Source organism: Heliconius melpomene, chromosome 15 (assembly GCF_056956725.1).
Source record: "Heliconius melpomene rosina isolate 202511_hmr_F chromosome 15, ASM5695672v1, whole genome shotgun sequence".
Taxonomy (NCBI): Eukaryota; Metazoa; Arthropoda; class Insecta; order Lepidoptera; family Nymphalidae; genus Heliconius; species Heliconius melpomene.
Genome location: NC_140403.1, coordinates 2,538,635 through 2,555,658, shown reverse-complemented (window position 1 = coordinate 2,555,658; position 17,024 = coordinate 2,538,635). Strand labels below are relative to the sequence as shown.

The 17,024-nt window shown below is 31.1% G+C and overlaps 1 protein-coding gene across 3 annotated transcripts in view; it reads left to right on the top strand.

The window, feature by feature from the left end:
• The window catches only part of LOC146531292 (homeobox protein unc-4-like), a 33,162-nt gene extending 31,765 nt beyond the window's left edge, over window positions 1–1,397 (top strand). The window contains exon 4 of one of the 3 annotated variants that reach the window (XM_085198706.1): window positions 112–1,397. In XM_085198706.1, the coding sequence (XP_085054832.1) occupies window positions 112–616 (505 nt within the window). In that variant the 3' untranslated portion in view covers window positions 617–1,397. Of the gene's footprint in view, window positions 1–99 lie in introns of all 3 variants that reach the window. The other 2 variants (XM_085198705.1, XM_085198704.1) reach the window with 2 other exon arrangements.
• The last annotated feature ends 15,627 nt before the right edge of the window (window positions 1,398–17,024 follow it).

The following is a 17,024-nucleotide window of genomic DNA, read 5'->3' as shown; positions in this document are numbered from 1 at the left end:
TCAAAAAATGCATTTTTAAATTTGCTACATAAAATATTATTCACTTATATCTCATTACTATTAGGTTCTATACTAATTTGGCCCTACAATTTTCTACAGGGCGAGAAGAAGAAAGAAGTTGGCAAAAGCATTAGAGAGACAAGCAAGAAAGCTACGTGCGAAGGGCATCGCAGTGGACCTGGAGGCGCTCAAAGCTGAATATCTAGCGCAACACAGAAATAGTGGACTATACTCTGATTCTGACGGAGAAATTGACGGAGAAGAATGTATGATAGATGTGGTTGGTGGAGACTCTTGCCACGATTCGGGACCAGAAGACTTTTCACTGTCAGGAAGGCTCCGAGCACCTTCTGGCGCTGATGCAATAAATAATTCAGATAGCTCCACATCAGATGGTCACTCCGCAAGAAATTTCAGTCCACTCCCTGATCCTCAGACCTCTTTCTTCAAACAGTTCAGCACAGCAGCTGCAAATTTCGACAAATTCGACTTCGATTCGGGACGGGCAGTGTCTTTAGATTTAAGCGGCAGTTCTAGCACCGACCAGGATCTGTCCAAAAATGGGGGAACAAGGAAACACAATCCGTTCAGTATAGAATCACTTCTTAACACGTGAAAATGACTTTCTTAGTTTTAAACTTGCCTAGAGGCTTTTAACTAGTTTTCCCTTCACAGTGTAAAACCGACCGGCATTTTGAAATGTTCCTTTGCTTTAATATTAATGAATTATCATTAGTTAAGACTTAATAGGTACCAGACTACATATCCCTTTGTGAATATTAGGTAGGACTGTATTATATAGTTAGCTGTGTAAATAGTTATGTATTTATTTTCCTCTTGTTATTATATGGGGCAATAACATAAAATTTTAAAAATTGTTGATTTATTTTACTATTTTTATTTCTTTTTGTATATTATTGTTGTGTGAATGAACGTACAATAATATTTAGGGAAGCGCTACAGATGGCATTGTGGCGTCGAATATATTCAATTAATAGATATTTATAATATTTTTTAAAATAATATCACTATATAATTTATTTGAATCCAAAGTAAATGAGTTGAGCTTCATATTTTGCATATAGCAATGGTAGGCAGAGAGAACCAAGTACATTAACACTCCGTTCTCCTCGCTTTCCGCCACGTATTTGGACTATTACTTTATATAACAGATACCTACTATTAAATGAAAATATTTTAAATGAAACTGTGTACAGACCATTGTCATGAACTGAAGGTACCTTTTCTGTAATCGTATTTCCAAATTTTACCTAGATCTCAAAAAATGTGAATTATTATTATATCTAGTGGTTTCTGTACTTAATTTATTATTTATATATCTTTCTAGATTTTTTATAATAATGGACAGTTTTTTATCATGTTTACTTAATATCTTTTTTTAGGCATAAATAAAAATGGATTTTTAAACAAGTTACTTAGTAACAACTATAATTTACTATCCTATAATCTACTATTAATTATTTAAAAAAAAAAAGGCAACAAAAGCTAAAACTAGATGCAATAAAATTAATTTTTATCACCAGTAACTTAAGTTAAAGTTTATTCTAAAACTAAGTAAAACTCCACCGTAAACACGAAGCAAAGCGAGCAATTAGGCTAATTGTCGCCATTACGTTATAATTTCTCACACGCCCCGCTTTACCACTTTACCAACTCCATAAATTGTCGTTTTATTACACTAAATAATGTTTTTGCTACTGCTCTTTATCTTGTCGACAGACACCTGCTGTCCACGTTATATAAATTCCAAGCAAATTAAACTGGTTTCCAGTTCAAAATTGTATATCGATTTTTTTTTTAATAATAATCGATTCAAATGAAATGTAAATCAATTTTGCGCCAATGATCGTCAAACTATGATGCGAATGGAGATTTATTGCCATCACAAAAAATGTGTTTGATAACGTCATTATTGGTTTCGATTTAAATATTATTAAGTTATATGGCAACACCAGCGCAACGATCGTAGCTGAAAGAAAATAGTCTTGAGTCGTAAAAGAATAATTAAAGTATAACGCGATACCTTCGATAAGGACGCCAATTAGCGCAACAATATGGCTGACTGCTGCCTTTATTGCCATTTTTACTTACAAAACTTACTTGAAAATATGGTAAAAGGATCGTTTTAGTTATTTAAAGTAATTAAAGATTCCGCCAGTTAGTCAAATAAAAGTTAGTGACTATGAAATGATTAATATATTTTGAATTTTCTCGAATTATATAATAATTTAAATTTATTTTATATAAAAAATATAAGTTAAATATTCCATTCTTATTCGTCATATTAAAAAAAAACACAAAATATTTTTTCATTGTAGCCTTTCAAACGTTTATAGCTCCGAATGCAGCTTTTACCAACATGTAACGTTACCTTCGAGAAGTCAACCATTAAATTTTATGTTTACAATTCGATTCGCATATTTTTTGCCTTTTTAAGTATAGTCGACGATATACAATTATGGTCCCCATAATCCTTTTTATATTTAACTTGAAAATATAAATACTGTATTGAAATATATGTAGGTATTTAACTCGTAGAAATCACCAGTGGATTTGGATGTCAATTATATTATTAAATTTTTTGCCAGCTTTAAATTCAGTTCTTCAGAAATTACATTTTTATAAATATTTTTTAATTGCAAATAGCCCTTTATATAATACTAATTATATTTTTTTCTATGTCTATTCCAAAAATTATTAATCAATTTCAGCTAGGTTAGTAGTACTGTTTTCATTAGTACAGTTTTTTGATGATTCCATAAATGTATACAAATTACAAGGTCAAAAAGCTTACAACGTTTTTTTTTTCATCTATTAGGAAAATTAGAATCGCGACGAGGGTCCGACATTGTCAGTTTTAAAATATTATATAAAAAAAACAATCATACTACAATTTAGTAGATATGCTTAACAAAGCTATATCAATTATAAATAATACAGAAAATATGGTCAAATGAAATTCAATTTAAAACAAAATATTTTCAACGTGAGCAAAACTCAACTTCGTTCTCTCTTTTTAATAGAAATAATATATATAATAAATTATATTTTTATGTTTTAATTTATATTGCTGATATTTCACAATATATTTATATTTTAAATTATAATTATAGGTCGGTTGTATTTTTTTTAATCCACAAGCACACAGACTAGTCAAAATACGTCAATCATAAGTAAAATATTTGTCCTGAAGCAATAACTTTGGTTTTTTCTTAAATTGAAATACTCTTTCTTCTTCTCTACTTTGTTTTGTTTTTAAATTAAACTTCTCTTTGATCTTTTGGAAACAATCTAAAAGTGCATATATAATATTAGTTTTTGTAATGTTATGGTCTCAGAAATAAAGGTTTTTTTTTATGATCTTATGTGTCTTATAGTTTCTTTAAAAGATAATCCGACTATATATCTATTAGTAATTATATATTTCAAGTTAAACAACCGCAACGTTTTTAAATTTAATTATATTGACATGAAAAATAATGAAATTAAAACTCAAATATTGCTCTTCGAAGGACTATTACACAAACTGTACTAAATTTGCAAACTTAAAGAAATTTTGACTAGTGAGTGTTGAAAACTTATTTTTTATATTATGTAAAATAAGAAATCTTTGTATGCATTTTGGTAATGGATTATTATAATAGAAATAGGCGTAGACCGCACTAATGTATATTTTGTAGGAGGATCAATATAATATGTACAAAAATAATTAAGTTAATTTATATATATATCAATGAAATTTGTAGAGGATTTTAATAAAATTTAAAATAGCAAATTATTAATTATTAGAGGGAGAAAGAGAATTTGAAGTTTATCTTTTCAAATTAAATTCAAATTGAAGTTTTGTATGAATTTCATTGAATATTAAATACATAGAGAATACATGAATATTTGTAAATTCATTACATTGCGAAAGATGTAAAAAGTATGTTATGTGAGTAACTTATTGAATCAAAATATAACATTATCAAAATCAAGCTATTCTTTTAATAAAATTACCTTTTTATAGAAATCGTATTTTGTAATTATATGTTAATTAATATAGGTGTGGGTTCGATCCCCATTCGAGGGAATAACTATTTATTTTCACTTGCCCGTTCAAAATACCGTGGAGTTCCACCATTCACCACTTGCTATCTACGGGTTAGATTGTGAAGCTTATTTGAGTTATAGTAAATTAAATTCTAAATTTTTCACATTAATTCAAATTTTTTACAACTCTAAACATAAAACGATCGCCAAGCATATAATAAGAATTGCAATTTTATCCTCTTAAATAACTTGATAAAGTTATAAGCAAAATACGCAAGTAAAAATAACCGTACTATATACAGTTTATAGCTGCACTTTATGTTTCAAAAATCAACTGAAACCATAACGTTTATTTATATTTCGTTCAAATAATAAATATAATTGTATAATTTGGCCAAATTACACGGCAAATGGTGACCACCGGAGAGAAAGGCCGCTTTGACACCCGATACCCGCGACGGCGACATTAAGAATATGACGAAAAAAAACCAAAAAAATTTTAGCTTTTAGCTGGAACAGCGCAGTCGTCATTTTTAAAACATCAAAATGTGTTAGCGAGTTATGGTTAATATATTATTTCATATTTTTTTACTAGACTAGCTTATTACTCTTGGCTTTACTTAGAGTAAGTTAAGTATAAATTAAATAAAATAAATTTATATTTTTAGCTGTTTTTTTGCTGCACTGCAATATGTGGGCGATACGTGAAAGTGAATAAAAATATTTATATTGATTTAATAATAAAACAGCCTCATTAACACAACGGTAGTAGGTTCGATTCCCACTCTAGGGATTGAATTATTTTCACTGTGCAACTTCAATGAAAATTAAGAATAGATATCTACAGAATTTTGCAGCGGAATCTCACGCTATATATAAGTATTATTTACTTTCATTCTCTATAAAATTTATTTATCATTTATTTTTAATTGGTAAAACTAACATAAACAAGCAAACTAATCAGAAACACCAATAAATAACACTCCCACGTAGAGATAATCACTTATGAATTATGTGCAAAATATAATATTTATGAGGTCAGATGTTACTGCGTTAATTCTTAGCTTTTACTTGTTCGTAGGCGTTAAGTAATTTTTGTGGGCGTGGATAATTTTTTAAAATAAATAAATAAATCAGCTTCACGCTGTATCCCGCACACAGCAAGGTACGCAGGGTAGTCCGTTCCCCACTTTCTGACGAATTCTGGAGGCTTTGCGTGTTGAGTGGCAGTACTCAACGCCGCGCTTTGCCTCGACACCAGAAAGAAATTGAAATATAACGTAAATAAATATTTGACTTCCTCGAGTGGGGATCGAACCCACAACCGTCGCGTTACAGTCACACCCTTGTGCCGCTGCGCCACGACGGCCTTATTTTTAATTTTACATTATTTATTTTTACAGAAGCCTGAATATAATGAGCATTTCGTGGATCTTCTTCTAATATATCACATATTATTAAAATAATTTCTTACTAATAGATTCTATTCTAATAGATCTTTGGATTTGTACCATCTCCTTGAACTAAGAGCCGCTATGCCTAATGAAGCAAGATCGATGTTTTCATATAAAGATAATTTCTCAACGACAAACGTACGCACAAAGATTGTTAATTTACATAGACATATATATATGTATAACATATAGAGACAACATATAAGTCCCGCCTCGAGGATCCATTATTAATTATGCAAATCATATTATGAATTATTCACGTGTTACGAGATACATATAAATTCTAATATTATTGAAATATGTCGCCGTATAGGTATTATATATGTAAACGTAGGTTCAAAGCGCTCTATAATTGTAGGAAGTATATATAAGACTAGAGGGAGCGCGCAGCTTCTCCTGCTTATTTGCACCCTTAGGGGTAGAATTAAAATAAACTACGAAACACGTGTTCAATGAAATATTATTAATTCTTAATATCAAATTTTACAAAAATCGGTGCCGATTTTTTTTTCCATACAAACTTTCAACCCTTATTTCATGCCTTTAGCGTTAAAATTTTTCAAAATCCCTTCTTAATGGATGTCCAGATTACGAAAGTAAACATCTGTCCAAATTCCACGTTTCTACGCACAGCGGTAACGGCTGTGCGTGCGTCTTACCTCAGTCAGTGAGGACAAGTCCTTTTATATATATATTGAAAAATTTTAAAATTTAATACTTAGACTCTTAAAAATATTACATTGAATACATGTTTCGTGTTTTATTTTAATTCATCCTCTAAGGGTGCAAATAAGGGGTTGAAATTTTGTATGGAAAAATCTTTAAATCGCCACCGATTCTTATAAAATTTAGACTCTTCAAAATATTTCATTGAACACATGTTTCATGGTTTATTAGAATTCACCCCTAAGTAAGCAAGCGAAGCTGCGCGCGTCCGCTAGTATAATTATATAGATGATGGTCTCAATAACTATTCAAAATTTTATATAATTATTTTAACAAAACAAAAATTAAACCTATTTAATTCTCCTTGTTTTGCTTCACGCATATAGCACGCATTGCAGGCATACGGAATTTGTGAATCTAGTACTAAGACACTATTTCCATTGAGAGGCCTCCATTCGCTGCTTGACATCGTATTCTGGAGGAATTCCGTGTTGAGTGGCGAAACTTAACGCCGCGCTCTGCCTCGTTTCCAAAGCGAAGAAATGAACAGGAATTGAACCCACAATCTGTCGCGTTTACAGTCCCTCGCTTGAAATCAAACTCCCACGAAATCAAAAAATTTAAGGTAATTTTGTAATCGATGATTAATTAGAGAAGTTTATGCAATACCAGTTTCTATTGCTGAAGTATTATATTAAAAACATGTATAGTGGTAGATGGGTTGTAGTGTAGAGAAAGATTTAAAAAAAATATTTAATCTTGCTCTTAGTCTTCTACTAAAAAAATGACTTAAAAATCTATTGCTTTTGTAAAAATATAAAAGTAATGACGTGAACACTGATAGAAATTGTCCTGGTGACGACACTGTTGGGTTCTGGTGGTTTCTGGTGACGGCACTGTTCTCTAAGAAAAGAAAATTAAATAAAAAACACTAAGACTAATTTAAATAAATGAATAATCTATATTATTATCGTTGTTGTATCCTATAGTTATACAAACAAGTACAGTACCAACTTTCACAACATATGAATAATGTGTTTTACTTAAATGTTCGCTCGTCATCATCATTAGATACATCCTCTAATGCACGTCATTTGTTTAACCGTACAGCGGTTAATAAAATTAATGAAAAATCATATCTTAAAAACTTTTTAGGTTATCTTTGTATCCCGCATATAGCAGAATATAAAATGAAAATAAGAGGGCACTTGGGGCCTAGTGTCAAGACACTCCGTTCCTCACTATTAGCCGAATTTTCAAGGCTTTGCGTGTTAAGCAGCAGAATTCAAGCCGGAGAAATACGCTTACATTAATACCAGAGCGAAGAAATTAATATATTCATAAATAATAATTAGGCGTAAAGATAAAAAAATCTATAATTTAATAGTGACATGTAGATGTATTTTGGTATGTCAAATAACACCCTAAAACTGAAATGTTTAAAAAAATAATTTGTGTTCTTGTTACTTTGTTTTTCTTAGAAAGAGTGTTATATGAAGAGTTATATTTCTTTTTTTTTAAGGAATATTAATGTAACAGCCCATTTATATTAATTTTTCTATTTCTAACGAATTCGTAGATTATGTAGATTCTTTTCTAAGATTTCAAGTAAAAAATCAACAAGATCTAATTTGTTAACAGACAATGAAATATAATTATCTTCACGGACCACAGAATAAGGGCAGTTAAACGATTAAGTCTGAGTTTCTGATTCTAGTGAACAGGAGTTTTATAGTCAAAAATAAAATTTTAATATAAAAATATACTACTATAGTCATTAATTTTGTTAATTAATGACTTTTGAAATTAAAGTCCAGTCGTGTCGCAGAGACACAAAGGTATGGGAGGTTGTGGGTTCGATTCTTTGTCTAGGAAATAAAATATTTCTTCGCTCTCACAGCTCACAAACCTCGTTGAGTTAACACGCAATGCCACTAGAATTCAGCTGACAATGGGAAACAGAGTGTCATAACACTAGATTCCCTCTGCCTACCCTGCTATGTATCCGATACAGCGTGAAAGTACAAAAACAGAGAAAATAAAAAATATTCAGTATTTTGTCTTAACACAACTGACGTGCGTGTGTGGCTACCTTTAAAAACTAATTATAGTTTATGCAAATGAAGAGCATTCATTTCCAAATGATTCAATTCAGTGCGGCCGACTTTTTCATTTAGCCGGGTTATCGCTATACATTAATCTCCTCAGCGACTCCGGGTGATATACGTCCATTTTGTACTATACTGTCAATTAACTATGATTTTCCTACAAAATAAAATACAATAAAGGTTCTCGTCCATTTCTTAATTATATATTGGTTGTTTGGAGCCCTTTGTAAAATGTGTAATTCAGATTACAGATTAAATATGATTATTTATTTGATTCTAGAAGATATTTTGCTTTAAGAATTTAGAAGTTTTACTTAATTGTATATTGCACGGAATTTATGATGTGATCTATATTTAAATAATTAGATTATTGTGTAATTTTGAAAACTTTTAGAATTTAGAATTATTTTCTTTCAATATACTGACATCGTTTTTTATTTTCTATATCTTTCTTTTTTTTTTGCTTAAAAAATAGAGAAAAAAAAGCTGCTGCTAGCAGCCTATTAAGCAATTATAAAAGGAGGTACAAAAAGCCTTTAAAAAACTATGAGTATTCATATTATAATGGAAAATTATCAAAATTTTCTAAATTGATTTATATTCTTTAGTATATGAAATAAACTAAAGGGCAATTTTGTGTTTTTTATACACTACTTATAAACGCACACAATAAACATAACAAAAGAACTAAAAAACGTATTTTACATTGTAAATTGACGATATATTTTTTGTAATATTGGGAAAGATAAAAAATAAGTTGGCAATGCGGCCTTGAAATAAATGAACAAAATCGTATAACACAAATATTACCTATGTACTCAAAAGCATTTTTTAAATGTAAAAAAATATTTTAATGTTACGAACGCTATTAATCAAGTATTTTAGCCTTCATAAGCATAATTTAGCTATAGAGAGATATCATTACAATAATTATTATAATAAATTACCTATCTATCTATCTTTTTTATAATAAACATATGTATTTAGTGGTATGGGGCCAGTCCAGTGTGACTGTAAATACGACTGGTTGTGAGTTCGATTCCCACTCGAGGAATTAAAATATTTATTAAAATTTATATTTCCATTACTTCGCTCTGGTGTCGAGGCAAAGCGCGGCGTAGAGTCCCATCACTAAATATGCAATGCCTCCAGAATTTGGCGGGATGTAGAAACATTCACGATATAAATAGTCTTACCTAATTAATCTATTTCTTTTTACTTAGATTATAAGTAAGTTTAATATTTTTAAGAAATAGAAGATACTAAGTATATCTTTTTAGCAACGTTTTTTATGTTATTGTCGTATATTTTCAACATTTCTGGCCTTATGAGTCAGTTGTGTTCCTTATCTTGTTTACAAGGCAAAGCTCGGCGTTGAGTTCCGCCAGTAAATACGCAATTCTTCCAGAATTCGGTGGAAAGTGGGGGACGGGAGTGTCTTAACAGTAGGTTCCCTCTGCCTACTCTGCTGTGTGCGGGGTGTAGCGTGAAGCTGATGTAATTTTTACCTTTTAACATATGTATTATGTATGGCGGCTTATAATATATTCATTTTGTAATCCTCAAATTTAAGTATTATTAAGTTGTAAAAACTAACTTTCGAATATTTAAATGAGACGTAAATAACTTTCAATTAGATTGCGGTGGATTTTTTAAATTCCTGTCATTATTCAACATCGATTTAGCTGCGTTCATAAATTAATGATTGAAATGCCCAATTAGTTATTTAATTAAGATTGATTGTTTTTATAATTATAATTTGTACGGTTATTTTAAGTAGTGTTTTTCTTTCTACAGTGCTTAGGAGACAAAGAGTGTATAATTTATTTAATTTTTTTGTTCATTTGAAAATTCTGCTTTTCAAATACGAACTCGCTTTGTTTAACTAATGCGGAAATTAAATTAAAATATTCAAATATAATGTAAGATATGTGATTTGAAGTCATTATCTCATGAACAGGTAGGCTTAAAATATTGCGTATTTTAAGCCTATGTGTTCAAGATAATAATTCGTTTTTATTAACGTAAATATTATGCAAGGTATGCAGAGGGAACCTTTTGTTAAGATACTCCGTCACCCATTTTCCGCCAAATTTTTGGAAACGGAACGGAACTCAACGGCGCGTTTTCCTTGTTACCAGAGCGAGGAAATAAAAATATTAGTTACATAATGGGAATCAAACTATCTCGAACAGCCAGAAATGTTAAAAATATATTATAATAACGTAAAACACTTAATAAAAAGTTATATATTTTAGTATTATTTTTTAAATTTTACTTATAATCTGAATACGTTAGACTATTTATAATTTGATTGTGAGAAACTACTTATTTCAATACTTATATTTAGCTTTACGAATAAATATATATTTTTTAAACTACATAATTAAGATATCATATTAATGTCTTACTCTATATTAAAAAGTAGTTTTTTTGTAATAATCTTGATATAGTAACATTAGGGTAGTTCCTTAAAACGATAATGATTGCCGTAGTGACCGAATACTGATATAAATCGTACACGCGGCCTCATTTAATCACTTCACTATTGGGCGACACCTTTATTAAAGTAGGGATGACAAGTCCAATAAAAAAAATAAAAAATATATATCTCATCATCTTTCACGCTATATCCCGCATGTAGCAGGATAGGCAGATTTTGAGACAATCCGTTCTCACTTTTGTGGAACTACGTCCACGATTCACGTTTCGAATTTTCGAAGCATTGCATGGTGGAAGTTAATGACACAATAAATAAAAATATTAACAATATTGGCTCAATATGTCACAAAAAATATATATTGGAGTTATTAGAAAAATATGGTAAAAAATCTATGTCTAAGAAACACTATCATTTATTCGATAAACATGGATTTATTATTTAAAATTATTTGAGTAGTAATGGGTTGGTGTTCTTACAGCCTACTTTAAAGTAAAAAAAAAAACAGAGTTTTAACTTTATGCAACTACTACTTTAGGAAGCTTATATTATGGACAATACCTAATTCATCAAACTTTTCTTTATTTATTATAGAAATAAAGTCCATTTATTATTAAATATTTCCTTTCCTCAAGCGGGAATCGAACCCACAACACACTACACTCACACGCTTCTGCCCCTGCGTCACAACCTGCCTCATAAATAATTTCAATGACATGAATTTTTACATAAAATATTAGAAAACAGCCCTATTCTATACGCCCACCCCATTTTATTATATCAATTTGTGCCCATTGAAGGCACAATTTTTGGTCTAATTCGTTTATAATTGCAGGATTGGGACGTTCACATCATATGGAAATCTTATCTGATCTTCGTAATACGGTAAGCATTAAATAAATGAAATAACTTTATTTGTGATGTATATTGTTGGAATGTAGTTTTACCGACTTTGAAAATATGTAGCTTTGATATTAGGTATTATTTTTAAGACTCCGTCTTTAAAAAAACGCAATCCTTAGGATCGCTTTGTTGTCCATATGTCTATATTTCTGTTAAGATCATGTGGACCTCCACATTAACTAAGCTGAAATTAACGTCATTTATTGTAAATACGATAGTTGTGGATTCGATTCCCACTCGGGGGAACTTAATATTAAATATTTTAATTTCTTCGCTTGTATAATATAAGCTAGCCTAAGCTTTGAAAAAATGTGAATCAACAATTTCAATTATAAAAACTATCAAAGTTACCGAAAGCAAGTAACCAGTAAGAAATTCGATTAGTTCAATATTAAATTATAATACCAAATAGATTTTTATTAATATTTAGCAATATTCTGCTGAAACAAAATAAATACAGCCTTCTCAAATAAAATAATTATTTCATACTTATATTATAAACGTAAATGTAAGTTTGTTTGTCACGTTTTTATGCCAAAACTACTCATATATATTTTTAGAGGTATTAATTAGAAAGGATGTTTGGTTGTAATTCAAAAATAAATTTAAGCGAGTTAAATCGTGTCTCTAGTTATTTATAATCTCTAGTTATTTATAAGTAATAATAAATACTGGCATTCTTTATTTAAAATCGTTTATTAGAAATAATTTTTTTGTTATCCACTATTATATACAAAGGTTAAAGAAAAAAGAATATAACAAAGTAAACGTTGTCGTGTAAAACTGTCATAACTCACGTCACTAAGACTTTTGCAGGAAATTAAAAGTCGAAAAGTTGAATTAAATAATTAATTATGCTATTATATGCACGTTTTTTTTATTATAGAAAAATATTAGAAAGTTTTTTTTTTTCATTATTAAGACACTCCACTTTCCGTCGAATCCTGGAGGCATAGCATGTTAAATGGTGGGACTCAACGCCCCGCTTTTGCTTCAACACCAAAGCGAAGAAATGAAAGTATTTAATATTCTCGAGTGAGCATCGAACCCATAACCTGCGTTTACAGTTACTTGTGTCAATGCGCCAGAACAGGCTTCAAGGAATATTAGTAAGTTGCTTTTTAAAAATTATTGTAAAGTAAAACTAACGATATGACTTTTTGCAAACTGCTTGTTGCATAACTATACATATATATCAGCTTCACGCCGTATCCCGCACACAGCAGGGTAGGCAGAGGGAACATAGTGTTAAGTCACTCTGTTCCCCACTTTCCGCAGAATTCTGGAGGCATTACGTGTTGAGTGGCGGAACTCAAAGGCCGCGTTTTGCCTCGACACCAGAGCAAAGAAATGCAAATAAATATTTCATCTCATTGAGTGGGGATTGAACCCACAACCAGTCGGTTTTACTGTCACACTTAGTGCCACTGCGCCACGACTGGCCTCAACTCCTGGCCTCAGGTTGTTGTTGAGAGTTGCTTTTTCAAAATTGTCATAATAACGTTTCCTTTTAAAATATGGTTACTCTACCTATCACTATATAATTTTAACAAAACATAAAGCACCTACATTGGTAATGAAGTGGTTATACTCGGCCGAAATAATATGAAATTGTCACGTGAACTTCAACTATTTTAGATTAATCTTTTCGGCCGTTTAATTTTTTCCGCTCAGCTTTAAATGGAAAAAACGACGTAGGTGTAATTGAGATATTTAATTTTCACGACTTCATAAAATTTTTAATGAAATATTTTAACCGAATTATTATGATTAAGTATAATGGTAATAGTTTTAATTAGATTAACATAATTACTTTGCATTAGTGGTCTCCAGAATTCGACGGAAAGTAGACATTTAAAGTGTCTTACGAGGGACGGAGTGTCTCAACACTAAGAACCAGGTTATCTCTGCTTACCCTTCTAAGTAGGAGATACAGCGTGAAACTAAAAAAGATATGAAATATTTTTGATGCTAAGTTACCTCAAAAGTGGTAATTGATATCGTATTACTGAATCAATCTTCCAGTCCACTTTTCGCTGTATCCCGCATACAGTAGGGTACGCAGAGGGAACCTAGCGTTAAGACACTCTATTCCCCATTTTCCGCCGATTTTATTTTTAACTTTGCCTTATTCCCAGGGTGCAAGAAATAAAACTTTACTACCTACCTCGAGTAGGGCTCGAACCTACAATCGTCCGTTACAATTCACGTATGTACCACTGTGCCACAAAGGCCCCCTAAGTAAGTAATTATCTTTAAACAGAACTCAAATCCACAATCATCACACCAGCCAAATTAACGTTATAAGCAAAAACTTGGCGCCATGATTTAAATAATTCTTATTCTCAATCCCAACAAAAACCATAGTTAAAAATATCTAAAATCAATCTTCCATAGCATAGCTAATACACAAGTATAATAACTTTATATAATCTAATACTCTGTAACCAGTAATTGTATCTAACGACCGCCAGCCTATAATCAAATTCATATCAGGCAAAATCAATTTTTCATCGGTCGATTTGAAAATTATCATACAAAACCTCAATGTATTTAAACGGCTTTTGTGAGGAGACTTCTCGTTTATCTTCCTTTATAAATGTACCATTTTTTTCTTTTTTTTTAACCAAGAATAAAGCGGAGATTTTCTAGTTAACAGCGTATTTTTTTTTACTTAGGCGTTTACTTATACTTAACTATATTTTCAGTAAGTGCCACTCAAAAGGTAATGCCTCGAAAAATTCAGCGGAAAATGGAGAACAGAGTATCTTAATAATAGGTTCCCTCTGCTTACCCTACTATATGCGGAATAGAGCGCGAAGCTAGTTTTTGATTGATTATGTGTCAATATATATACATATTAGTACATGTAAATGGTCTCTATATCTAAAAAACAATACTAAAGTAAAGACTATTTAAAATTATTTATCATGCTGCATATAAAAATTATTATTACAATAAAAATCGATTATAATTAATCGAAATGTCTATAAAGAATATTGTGATTTATGTAACAGATTATAAAATGACTTCTAGCAATGGCAAGTAGGTGGACAGTCTTAATAATATTTATTTTATTTCTAAGTCTGATAATTACTAATAATAAAATAGTGTTGTTCTTTTTGAATGTAATAAATAACATTCAAGTTTTATATGTCTGCATTCGCCACACCTAGTAGCCAATATATAAAATCTTATAAAGACATTAATTATCTGTGATGTTAATTATTAATTGTTTAACAAATTTATTTTTTATCTGTGTCTATGACATAGTTTTATTGTTTTATCCGCTAGCTATTGTCTTAAGTGGATTTATATTTTTTTTGGTTTAGTTATATTTTATTTACCATACGATATAAAATAATTTTTAATAATAACAGAAAAATATACATACTTTTTAACCTATATTATTATATACCAATATTGTTAGCGTACTCGTGTAAAGAGAGTAGATGGAAGTGAAAAAGACTATAAAAGCAATGGAATTGTGTCAATCGGGGGTGACGCAGCGAGCTGCTTTCCTAAAACTTCATTCCCTCGAGTGATAGAACCCACAACCATTGAGTTACAGTCACACCCTTGTGCCGTTGTGCCTCGACGGCCTCTTGAGTGTTGACACTCAAGAGGCCGTCGAGGTTAAGTATAACAATATATGTCATCAAATAAGCAACTATTAGTATGACATTCCAAAATACCACATAAATATTTTAATGTCGATCTTGAAATGAACCTATTACTTATTACGCCACTTATAACAGCTTCGTTGTTAAAAAAAGTTAATTAATTTTTAAAAGAACCGTTTCTAATTAAGAATTTAAAACAAATGCTCCTCATACATTAATATCTCGCCTTACATTTTTTGTTTTATTCCGCAATTCGTAGCAACTATTTTTAAGTAATAATTAAGTTTTTTGTTCACGGCAACTCTTTTAAGCTTATAATAATCATTTTTAATGGAAATTTCAAAGTAAATAAATAATTCTATAATAGTACACATAAGTATAAGGCTTTACTAGCAAATTAACTTAAAATAACTTTTAAATATTCTTATGTTTTCGATTAGTTAAAAAAAATATATTAATTGAGGTAATCAATTTTAGCGCGCTTAACATTAAGCCGACTAAGAATGTATAAAATATTAAGAATGTGTGAGGCCGTCGTGCCGCAGGAGTACAAACGTGCGACTGTAAATGCGACGATTGTGGCTTTGATTCCCTCTCGGGGGAGTCCTTGCTCTAGCTCCGAGGCAAAACACGGCGTTAAGCTCCGCTACTAACACGCAATGCCCCGAGAATTCGGCGGAAAGTGAAAAACGGAAGTGGCTTGATAGTAACAGAATCTTAACCCCAGGTTCCCTCTGTCTACCTCGCTATGTACGGGATACGTCATGACATGAAAAAACAAAAGAAAGTTCAAAACATATGATTTAAATATTTTTCTGTTACTGTCTTTCCTTTTTGTTTTATATATAAGAGATACGAAAATAACATAATTTAATTAATTTAAATTCGATCCCGTTAGATGCTCAGTACACCGTAGGGCAGCGACACTACGCGGCGCTCGCTCTCGCGGGGTGTCGGCGTGCCGTGCCGGCAATTTTCACGTCACCTCGACGATCGTTCAATTTACTTGTCAAACCAGCCCGCTCGAACAGCCAAGACTTTCGGCCCTAACGCCAGACGCTATACTAATTAATTTACACTTTGCAAAGTTACGTAAAATGGAACGCGATATACCACAAAAACGAACAAATAAAAAAAAATTGCGTATTCCGTAAACAGCAGGGAAGACAGAGGGAACCTAGAGTTAGGACACTCTCCACTTTCCGCCGAATTCGTCGCTCTTTGCCTAGACACCAGAGCGAAGAAATGAAAATATAAGTTTAAATAAATATTTCACTTCTTCCAGTGGGGATCGAACCCAAAACGAGTCGCCTTACACACTTGTGCCTGCACCACGACTGGCCTCATCCCCAACGAACAATTACATTCCAATTTACAAACTAAATGTCCACTTGGATTCGAACCCGATACATTGGGTTATTGAATCCTGTATCCATACCCAACAATTTACTCACCATCACATTCAATCATCTCCAACTAACGACCGACAGAAAAAAAGACGGAGAACACTCGACAGACGCTCCGAGGAAGTCGAACAACAATAAAAAACAAATAAGTAACTCGAGCAAATTAAGTTATAACCTAAGACACGTATGAAGCCATCATCTCAACGGTGTAATCATATTAACGACTAAAAAAGGAGAGACAAAAAACAGAGAAATTAGAGGATAGAGAAATGTGGGCCAAACAAAAACGTAACGTATCGCCTAATTATAGCTGTTGGTCGAAAAAACAATTTTATGTTCCGAGCTCGTGGGCACACGGTGGGGTTTTTTCA